Genomic DNA, 11,648 nt, shown 5'->3' with positions numbered 1-11,648 from the left:
ATAAATAATTGCCATAAATATACAGTAAGGTATAAGTGTGTGTGTGTGTGCTTCGGATTTTTAATGTAGTTTTAAACAATTTTCATTCGTATCGCTACTATGTCTCCAGTGTGGCAGTTTATAGTGATGTCTAACACTGGGGCATCATGCCGCAGACATGTTGCATCATGTCACACCCAGTCAGATTATCCAGACACCAGTCCTAACACTAACCTCTTGATGCTGAGCGCCTAGCGAGAGGGCTTTTAATACCATTTTTATAAGTCGTATGACTCGCCCAGGCTTAGAACCCACGACCTCCGGCACTAACCACTAGACCACCGGAGCGCTAACTAGAAAGGGAAACGTACCTAGATAAATATAAAAAAATCATATCTGAAACAACGATATATCCACTGACAAATACATGAAAACGCCATAGTAAAGAAATTACCTTTAGATTTTATTTAGCCCCGGTGTTACGTACTTTTAATGGAGGGATTGTCCAGCAAAGCTTTTTGACGTCAGGATTAAGACAGTAACTACAGTTAAAGGATCTTATTTGATATTTATAAACTCTAAGTATAATGTACAAACTCATATATCTCATTACTTGTGGTTCATTATCAATTGTGTATCTATATTCTAGTGTATCTATAGTCTAAATATAACGTTTTGTGTTCAATTTACAGTGTACGCACGTGTACAGAAATCCGGACCCAGTGGAGCGACACTCATCTGCATAGTTCATGAAGAATGTAACATTTCATTGTCCTTAGCAGATGTGCGAATTTTTTCGCCAAGAACGTACTTAAAGACTATCGATGGAAATATACGTTTAATGCTTATGCATTCTCGACTAATGGATATATTAGACAATGAATGAAGAAGAAGAATTGTTATTAATGACTATACTACCTTTCCTTACCTGAATTTCACTCTTCTGGATGTGGCTCTTACAGATGCGGGAATCTACTATTTAACAGATGATATATTTGAAAGGGAGACTGTTGCATTCATTATCAAAATAGCTGGTTGAGTATTATTTTTTTGTAAAATTTGTTGAGCAGTAGTCGATTTTTTTAGAACTCATGTCCAACGGCTATCGTTTCTAAGTTTCTTATGTCTCAAGGATACTCACACGAAGATGACAATACTCCAAGAAACATAACAGGGAACACGAACTGTGTTCTTTATATTAAGCTTGTTCCAATTGTCATTGTCTCTTTACACGCAGCTTATTCAGGCAAAGAAAAGTTTCTTTTAATGACATTCTACTTTGTAAATATCAAACTACATTTAACGTATCGATTAACTAACCAAGAGTAATATTTAAGAATATTTTCAACCACTGCATGTAAATAATTTTCATGTTTCAGTGTTTGTTATGCCATGAATATTTTAGCCCAGGTTTTCATACCGGGATCTAAGTGTGACAAGTTATTTTCTGTTCTCTTGAGTATCGTTTGTCTTTTCTGCTACATTTGGACACAACAACATTTCAATTTGATTGTGCATTATTGAAAACAGTCCTTTTTGTTTTGCTGCGAGGAGCAAATTAATTTTCAAACTCCTTGCCTGGAAAAAGCATTAGAAATTTGTTGCCACAATATTATGCAAACTAGTAGCCATCAACATAATTATTTGGCATATTACATTTTAAATTTGTCTCTAACCCTTCTGCCATGATTTTGAGGGATATCTTTTACTGTTAAGTATAAAAACTTAGTCTCTTTTACAGATCTATTATACAGGTTTTGGAGTTAGTATTTACAGTTAGGAAAAGATTAAAGTTTCTCCAGATCGGGAAATGGGCACTCTTGTCCATCCTATTCACGAATTATAATATTTACTGATTGTAAAACAAAGTTGTGGATCAGACTAAGAGCGGTACCAAATTATTTTGATATATTCGCATTATGCAACAGGTAACAGAGCCCATGATTAACTTTCAGGTTTAATTTCACTAAGCGTATGTGTATATTCTGTAACAAATATACGGTATGCGGTATTTGTACTTACCCCTCGGATTCTACGATCGATATATTTTAGTGATACTTTTTATGTGGAGTCGGTTTGAGGAAAATATATCTTAAACTGGGTAATTGTTAAAGTCTGAAGTACAGTCGTCATACTGACCCTTACATGAATAATTTTATACCGGCAATTATTAATCTCTTAATTGGCCCATGCTAAAATCCTTAATGTACAGATATGCGCTGTTCTCATCTAAATTGTTGAGTAATGAAATATAAGAATTATTATGTTTATTGGTTATTTGGGACTTGATTCTTTGCGTTGAATAAAATACCGATCAACAGTTTAGAAATGCGTACTGAAAAATCACACCAATTTCAAGTACGAAAATCATACAAGTTTGAAATAAGAGATTTGTGGCTGCGTGGTCCTTAGCGTAAAATGGGGAATTTTGTTTGTGGAATCAGCGTGTTTAAAAACGTTTCATTAAAAGTGTATGAATGTCTTTAAGTATTCCACATTGAAAACGAAGATCTCCCGATAAAAATCGTACATTATGTACAGCAATGAGTTGTTTGATTTGCTTTTATCTTCCCTTTAAAAGGTTTGTTTTCACTCTATCTTGATGTGACCCAAGGGACGATTGAAGATACTCTTTACCCAAGCACTACTTCATTTAGATCCCTGGTTGTTTGCAATATATTGATACTCTAACCCTTGAATACCAGAGATTTAATCCAGTGCGGACATTATTGTCGCATACTCAGGTATTACACGGCAAACTCACTCTCATTGAAAGAACAATACAGATATAAATATATTTATTGCAGACTATCCGGAACAGCCAGTAATTTCATTACACGAGGCAGAATCAAATGTCGGCATGTACGAACTGCTTTGTGCTTCTGAATCTAAGAGCCAGCCCATGTTGGCAAGAAAACAGCTTTCATTTATTTGGAGATTAAATGAACACAATTTGACTGAAGTGCAACCATGTTTTAGATTGGGTGGACCGGTACTGATGCTATGTCCGGATTCTTGCAAACAAAGGATAAATGGCAATATTTCTATAACCTGCACCGCTGTAGAAGACGGTTTAGAATCAAACGAAAGTAATCCTTTGATCATACCGATATCTCGTGTCATCACAGCTGCGTCTCCAAAACGCTTAACTAATCCAGGTAACCACGTTGTAATTCCATGCAAATTTTTAAATACACTGCAGTAAATACATTCAAATTATCATACGAAGTACGTGGCAGAAAAATCTAAACACTATGCACTCCAAGCGATACAATTTATTCACCACGATACAACGTGTAACAGCCAATATTTCTGCAAAGTGACGAAATAGTACATGAATGTTACAAATTGTTGTGTAACAAAAGATAATGAATTAGATTTTAGGAAAGATTTATAATATTTTTCTACTCGATAACCTCTAAATTGAAATTTCACCTGAAGCTTCGTACCGCTAATTGACTGTATGCCTCGATTATCTCTGCTACGACACTCTCAATGCCTATCCTGCACAACAAATTGCATGACAATTTTAATGCTTCACGAAATATCTAGCGCTCATAAACACAGACAAAATCTTAAGATGGATTGTATTCATTGTCCCTTTCTTGAGTGAAACTCAAGAAGCTTTATTGTTCAAACTAAACTTTTTATGGCGGATGTTTTCTCCGACCATTCTCGCCAGTAGTTCTGGGGAATATCCGCTCTCAATCGTTGGTGTCTATAAGTTATGCTTTCTGTTCTAACATCGTTTGAAATCACACACTGTTTGGTAAAGCAATCCTCTACTTGGATTGATGAGGTTCTGAAACTATACATAAACTTGTCCCCTGCCCACAGGGAACACAAGGAGACAAAAGCAAGGCAAACTCATACAAATTATTCTCATGAACAATATGGATAACAAATAGCATTACATATACCTTATGCTACGGAAATATAATTTCGGTCTGTTACGAAATACTTCTTTATGAAACATTAATGGTGCCTCTTCAAAAAATTATTTACAGATCACCAGATAGACTCGATGGCAGGAACATTAGTTGGAGCTTGTCTAGGTTCTTTTATAACTGGGATAATTATTGCTGTGCTGTCTGTGCTATTCGTCACAAAAAGAGGCGCATTTTGCATAAAAGGTATGTATCAAGAATTTACGGAGCACTATATAAACTTTAGTGTGTATATTTTAGATTATATGCTTTTTCCTAAAAAAAGAGTAATGCAATTTTAGTTCGCGAACCATGTGACTGGTTAGATAATACATTACATTTTTGAAAATGCAGACCATATGCCATCCAATACTAATTTGTAAAAGTGTGTAATGAGTTTCATAATCATTGTCTCAATGTATTTCTACCGAGATGATTCTTTTTGGATACATTTTCATATATCTTCCTCTTACAATTAATATTCGGAAAGATCCACATAAGTTTCTTATGCGAGGTGCACGTTCTGTTAAGTGTTCAATTGCTAATATAATGTCTTGCAAAAGATGGAGTGATGGTGGGATGGAGGGTAGGAGGGTGGGAAATAAGAAACATTCTTAGCAAAGTTTCGTTGCAAACTATTTGTACATTCAATCGTTGTCTCTGATAATTTTACTCCATTGTACTCTGTTTTTCAGAACATAGAGAAAGAGAGAGGTATGTTGACATTTGTTTTCATTCCCACCATAAACGTATTAGGAAAATACACATTTTGTCTTTTAATCATCTATGTCATTCGACAATAAGGTAAAATAACAAATATTATGTACTAGTGCAGATGAAAAGTTCAAAGCGTAGATTAATTTCTTCTGTAATGTGCTGGAGTTGAGATCTGTTTGAGATATTGAATCATGTAATCAAAAGATTTTGCTTCAAAGAGGCATTACGATATTCTTCACATTAAATTAGTCTGCTTCATATTGTATATTCTGACAAAAATATTTGTTGGTGAGTAATAACTTTCAAGTCATCTTCTACGATACTTTCGAATCGTCCGACTGGACAATCAGGAGCCCACTGTCCTATATCTGCCATGAAACACAGTATTTGTTTACGCCTTTCAAAGGCAACCGGGGCGTTTGTAGCTAAAGATGTCGCGGTCGATCGAAGCCCTGTTTATTTGACAGAAATGTATATGCTACCAGTGGGCGACACGTCGTTCCATAAATGATTTTTAATCAACATAAATTTCGTGTCTGCTACACCGGGTAGTCTTGCATGATCTGCGTTTCGAATGATCAAAAAGAACACATGCTAATTAAAGTTCACTTTTAGTTGAAACTAACACGATGCTTAGACAGAGAGGTTGTTTTAATGAATTACTTACAACGCATAAAAGAATAATCGATCGGAAAAGAAGAATGAATATCCAAGCATGCACGAAGTCAGTGTAATAAATATCCCCACTTATTCCATTTGACCAGAAACTCGTTTTTAATGTAAGTGTTCAAGCAATTCCGTCGTTTTCATAATATGACAAAGCCATTATGAAGTATAAAGAAAACTATTCAATGGAAGGTTTTCGATGAAATAATACGATTAAGCAGGAACGGTCTTTATACGATGGACACATTTAACGGCAAGCATGGTATATTTCGGAAAGCAATTAGATTAATATTTCTCGAAAGGTTCTCGAGACTTATGGAAATAGAAATTTGTGAAAGGAATAATTTCTATAGGATATATAATAAACATATGCAGTGAATCATCTTTAATACACGGAAAAACTCTGTAAGATTTTGAGTTTTACAATGTCCAGAAAGTTTTATAAATATGTAATTTCGCATATTGAACAGGACTAATGACGTCCCTGTGTATGTCAACTCTATCATGACGGACACACACGAGTCGGTCACAGTGGGCGAAATCAGACAGTACGAGTCCTTGGACCAGAGTACGATCGAACATAGTCCAAATCAGTATGACGCTATATACTTAAAAGGGTAGGTTTGTTTTTATTAGATTTCATTATATATTTCACAATGAGATATTGAAATATATGGGCTTTAGGAAAATTGATTTCGATACCGTGGAACGCCTTGTAATGCCATTTAGAAAACCAATACTTGCTTTATCTATATCATATCCGTATTATGACCTAATTCATTATTCTTATCCTTCATTGTTTGTTTTCTTCTTATTTTCTTGTACGCTTCCTCGCTTCCTGTCTCTTTATTTCTCTCTCCATCATGTTGATACATTATGTGAATTTCAGACAAGAAGTTTCTAATATTAACTTACTCAAAAATAGTTTTCTACAAGAATCAAAAAATTGCAATTGACTAGACATATACAACAGTTTTCTTTTCGATAATCATGACTGTCCATACCTCTTGAACTCAAAGTCAAATGCAAACGCTAATAGATCAAACTTTAGAACTTAATAGAAAAATAGAACAGGAACATTGTGGCATTAACCATTCTGACTCCCATAACACTAAAACCATATTTGTCAACAATGGAGGCATTTTGATAGAAGAGAGTTGGTTGCAAATCGGAATGACAATCGAAGTTTGCAGCTTCTGTCATCAAACAGGTAATAAGCTTACCAAAGCTACGAAGCTTGCGATGAATGTAGACATAAACAAAATAAATAAACTAATCCAGTCGGGTAAACTCGTACCCAAGGCAAGCTTTGGAGATGATACGCTTTGAAGTCTGTCAGATCAGACTGCTCTGAGATGATTATCTCGGAACACCAACAACGTTAATTTGTATTTATCCGCGAAGAAATAGTTTAATTTCTTATAAAAGAAATAGCCATCAGTTTGACAACATTGATAATGAGAACACTATATATCATGATGATACCATTGGTAAAAGTAACTATAAAAGCGTATGTGACATCTGGAACTTCTTGCATCGATGATATAACAGTTAACTGCCTTGGTGCCAAGTGGAAATAAAATCCATCCAAATCGATTATTTTGACCGTCACAAATATAAAATAAAAGCTAAGATTTGCAAGAGGAAAAATTAGGACATATTTCACAGGTGACGTGGAAACATTTTGATATTGTGACTGATAAATTGCCTAATTATTCTCATTTTACTATATTATTAGTGCATAATGTACCAGGAAACCGTCCCATATACATCTTGTATTTGCTTATTTTATACCTCACCTGCGACTTTTTTATTTTTCGAGCGAATCTGGATGTAGTAGTTTCTTTCTCTTAGTTTTCTAACATTTGTCTGAAAGAAGATTTTTTTCTACTTTAACCATGTTTGTTCAAGATAACGTTTTCCCCTACTTAGCTGTTTCCATGATTATTTACTAAGTATATTCAAGCTACTGATCACCCTAAATTGTGAGTTCCCATACAGTAGGAAAGTATTATGGGGACTACACTGGTGTCAGATGATCCAGTCAGGAGATAAAGGGTGTTAACAGTATGGGTACTATCTCAAATTCTGGCTATAATAGGCTCATTGGGGACTCATAGCTAAAAAGTCTAGGTCTAACATATGATTGGGAGTCTTGGGGAATTAAACGTCCATGCTAATATGTTCAAAGGAGAATCTCAGGACAAGGGGATTGGTTATAAGGGAAAATGTAATACTGACAAGTGCAAACACGTAATAACCTACACAATATTTGACTGACTAGCACTCACACATACTAACTAATGTATCATTTGGAGTTCGTAATATCTACACGTGCTAAATAACAAATGGGTAGGAGTGCGTACTCACTATAGACGATACCATACCCAATATTCTATCAACACGAAGAAATGTAACGAGAGAAAAGCATAGGAATGCGTGCACAATATACACAAACATGCTATCAACCTTGTAAAGGGCGGGAGTGCTTACACACTATCCACATGCATTTGATTATATTCAGAGAACATAACAAACGTGCACACAATCTAAACACCTGTGATCGTAATAGTACATGTGTCACACACAAATGTAGGAGGGTTTAGAGGAGATGTAAATTTTAATCTGGAACAATAGAAACAGACAAAGATATACACTCATCAAAACAGTATTTTGGCAATAGTTCAATAGTATATGTATATTTCTGAAAGAACAGCAGAGTGGCGCTAAAAAGGGCCGTTGGAGTTGGTAACCAAAAATGTTTAACACATAATAAAACATTTCGTGTTTCTTCGTTGCAAGCATCGGTTCATATTCTAATATTATTTCCACAGATTCTTCCGACTAAGACAATTACATTTTCCCTTCATGATAGTTTATTGCATCGATCGGGATGTACAGCTCAATTAGTATATTCGAATGACAACCCAGTAATCAATTCTCATCTATCTACATAGTTCCCGTATCTTATTCGATATTTAATCTAACCTTCTGAAACTGAATTATACTCTAAACCTTCTGACTCTACTCCCGACCAGCTGCCACCGCCAGCACCTAACAAATTATTTCGACCCAAACGCATACACTCTAATCCTGCAACCTTTGTAAACAGACTCGGAGAGCTCAAGGTAAACCTTAGAGGGAGACGATGCAGTAGGAGATACATTGAGGAGGAAATTAAAAAAATCTAGACTCCTCGACAGAGGAACTTTCCTGAAATATAAAACTAAGAAAACCAACAAATGTGTCGCGTTAGTTCTAACTTTCCACTCCGACAATCCAAACCTAAACAGAGATCATACGCAAGCGTAGACTCCATATTGAGTCGCCAGAACATCTCAAGGATATGTTTCAAGTAGTTCCTATGATTTCATAGACTTAATAATCTCAAGGTCCATCCGGAACTCGCAAGGGTAGGTCAAACAAGACCAAAGATTCAGCAAGATACCATTGCAAAGACAACTGTCGTCTAATTTGCAAACACATGCAATCAAAAATTCGACGAAAGGAACAGATTACACATGCAATCAACAATTCGACGAAAGGAACATATTACACATGCAATGAAAAGTTAGGATGTCCAACCAGTAATACACCCTTACGTCTGACATGCACGATCTTTGCCACTCAATATGCTGGCGAAACCACTAATTTCAGAAAGCGAATGAATAATCACAAAAGCCACATTCACAACAAAGTCAACACTAAGCACAAAATTCGAATGGACATTCAGTTTAGACGATCGATATGTTAATAACTGAATCTAACCTTAGGTGGACAGATATAAAGGAACGATACTGGATATTACCAGCTAAAAGTCAAGGGGAATTTTGGCCTAAATGAGTTAATATATCTTTCTCGTCGCAGCCTTCTCACATTTAGAGAGTCAGTCCTCACTTTTGCAGCAGACGCACAGCTTACTGTAATATCTACCCAAGTAATTACATTTGGTATGGTGTTATTGACTTTATAATAATAATAATAATAATAATAATAATAATAATAATAATTATTATTATTATTATTATAATTATCCAATTACAGAAGCATTAGCTCACTCCCTCTGTTAAGCAAAGTGTTTTCATCAATGTTAAAAAATATGATAAACGATAAGGTGGACGAAAACGAATTACTGGGCGAAGAGTAAGCCAGATATAGATCGGATTATTTTTCAGCAGTATTTGAAAAACAATATAGGGGTAGATTCTATGGAGTATTTATATAGAATGAAAAAGTTTTTGATTTGATAGAGATGTTTACGGTACCGAAAGCTATTTAGTGACAATATTAGCGGAAAAATGTTAATTATCATTTAGGTAATTCATAATGATGTACAAACGTGTTAAGTCCAGCAATATTATTACCGATGTGCTTAAATGATCTTTGGACCCTTTTTAGATGAAAGAAACAGGGAAGTGTCGATAGAAACCTTATAACTATTTTTATTGTTGTACACAGAGAATTTAATCGTCTTTTCTGACACTGCTCACCAGTTGCAAAAAATATTCTCAATAGGCTGCATATCTATGTCTAAAGTAGACATTAAAAGTGAATGTGGTGAAAACAAGAGTGATTGTATTTCGCAGAGGTGGTCATCATAGAAGTTACGAAAGTGGTACTATGGTCATACATAGGTAAAGATTGGATCATATAAAAAGCAGCTAGGAACCATATTTTCTTCAAGTACTACTGGTATATACGTCAGAAAACTCTATCTTGCACGGGTTGAAGGCTGTGCATATACTGAAGCAATGTCTTTCGAAACTGGGCAAATGAACCATAACTGGATTGCTTCGTCTGTTCGACTTATTGGCAATTGTGATGTATTAAAATAAACACTATTGCACATTATAATTATTATTATTATTCTTTCTAGTATCCCAACATACAGTAGCTTAACATCTTTCTTTCAGAACCTACTTACATAATTCTACCGAGATATAATTTCTGGCGTCGATGTCTCTGTTCACAAACTGGGTCAAACATACCGGTTTGCTATGTGATAGATAGACTAACCCGCTCGTATAGTATTTCAGCAAAACTTTGTATTGTTATATCACGTGTATTAAATTATCCATAGTGACTAGCGTTTTTTTTTTAGGAATCCAACATATTTCGTATATTTTGTGTTAATTGTTTGTTTTGTATATGTTAGTTGTTTTCTATCCCCCTGACTAAGAGCTTGCTGAGACCCTACCGTTTGGAAACCTTTATGAATGTACGCCGTTATCAATGTGTGTGGTCCGACATGTGCTAAAATGTGAAATCAACAGACGCCTTATCGTCACGATCACCAATAACGTACCTTGACAATAGCGTCGTGAATATTGAATTGTTTCATTCTCTGAACAGTGGATATCAATCATTACAAGTCTAGGAAACCTGTCACCTCTTTACCAAAGTACAATACCAACTGGATTAAAAATGGATTTTATTGATATAAATCAGAAGTTTTGAAACTGAAGCCACTGGTTATCCTTCCTGATGCTAGAACCCAGAAAAAAATAAAGAAGTGTCAATCCCTGGAAGGCTTACCTTCGAACAGGTAGAAAAAATACATTTTTAAACAAATGTATCTTTCATTGGAAGGGATATCTTGGAACACTTCGAACTGAACGAAGTACGATTATCGGTTGCTTACATTATGTTCAATTGCTTGTGGAGAAAGCTGGGTCATTGCCAAATACTTTATACTAGCTGGAATGAAGTGAATACGTTCAGATCATCGACGAAAAAGGAAAACTTATTAAAGAGGTCGAAATCATATATGAAGAACTGATCTTGGTGAATTACGTAGATGTCCAACACGGAATACCACCCGACCACTTTGGCAATGTTATCATGACAGATTAAGTAGCATCCGATATATGTTTGAAATGGTATTTGGTGTTTGAACTTTCAGGAGACCGTGTCGTTGCGTTTTTGACATGGATTAGTTGCGTTCACACTGATCGCCCAGGTGCACACCACCCTTTCATCGAAGACGAAAGTTTAAGAGCGTGGACCTCATGCACATCCAGAAGAGACTTTTTAAATATTATTTGTGATAGTTGTGGGATTAACAATTACGGTTACCAGAACAGGGCTAAGCATGGACCACATACCAAATGCAAAGTGAAAGGACTCGAAATGAACTACAATTTAAATCAAGTGGTAAATATGGACCTATAATCGAAGCTTTTAAGTCAGGTAAATATTAAGACTTTCATGTCACTACGGTCGACCCTCACATGATTGTCAGATTATTACGTTGTCAGTCGACCTTGAATAAATTGTATCACATCGTCTACGAGAAACGAATGCGACTTACGCACTACATCACGAGTGGTACTGGCACTGTTCTTCAACATAAAACGGAGA

The 11,648-nt window shown here is 35.4% G+C and overlaps 1 protein-coding gene across 7 annotated transcripts in view; it reads left to right on the top strand.

Annotated features, from left to right (window-relative positions):
* Nucleotides 1–11,648, top strand: part of LOC149789579 (uncharacterized) — a 59,164-nt gene that overhangs the window by 38,884 nt on the left and 8,632 nt on the right. For all 7 annotated transcript variants that reach the window (XM_089971596.1, XM_089971595.1, XM_089971597.1 and 4 more), the window contains 5 exons: nucleotides 672–1,013; nucleotides 2,787–3,137; nucleotides 3,987–4,112; nucleotides 4,601–4,619; nucleotides 5,759–5,905. In XM_089971596.1, the coding sequence (XP_089827722.1) occupies nucleotides 2,840–3,137; nucleotides 3,987–4,112; nucleotides 4,601–4,619; nucleotides 5,759–5,905 (590 nt within the window). In that variant the 5' untranslated portion in view covers nucleotides 672–1,013; nucleotides 2,787–2,839. The remainder of the gene's footprint in view (nucleotides 1–671; nucleotides 1,014–2,786; nucleotides 3,138–3,986; nucleotides 4,113–4,600; nucleotides 4,620–5,758; nucleotides 5,906–11,648) is intronic.

The sequence above is a fragment of the Sinohyriopsis cumingii genome, chromosome 10 (genome assembly GCF_028554795.1).
Source record: "Sinohyriopsis cumingii isolate HCF-2022 chromosome 10, ASM2855479v2, whole genome shotgun sequence".
NCBI lineage: Eukaryota > Metazoa > Mollusca > Bivalvia > Unionida > Unionidae > Sinohyriopsis > Sinohyriopsis cumingii.
The sequence above is the reverse complement of the archived record's forward strand: the minus strand, read 5'-3'. Positions and strand labels throughout refer to the sequence as shown.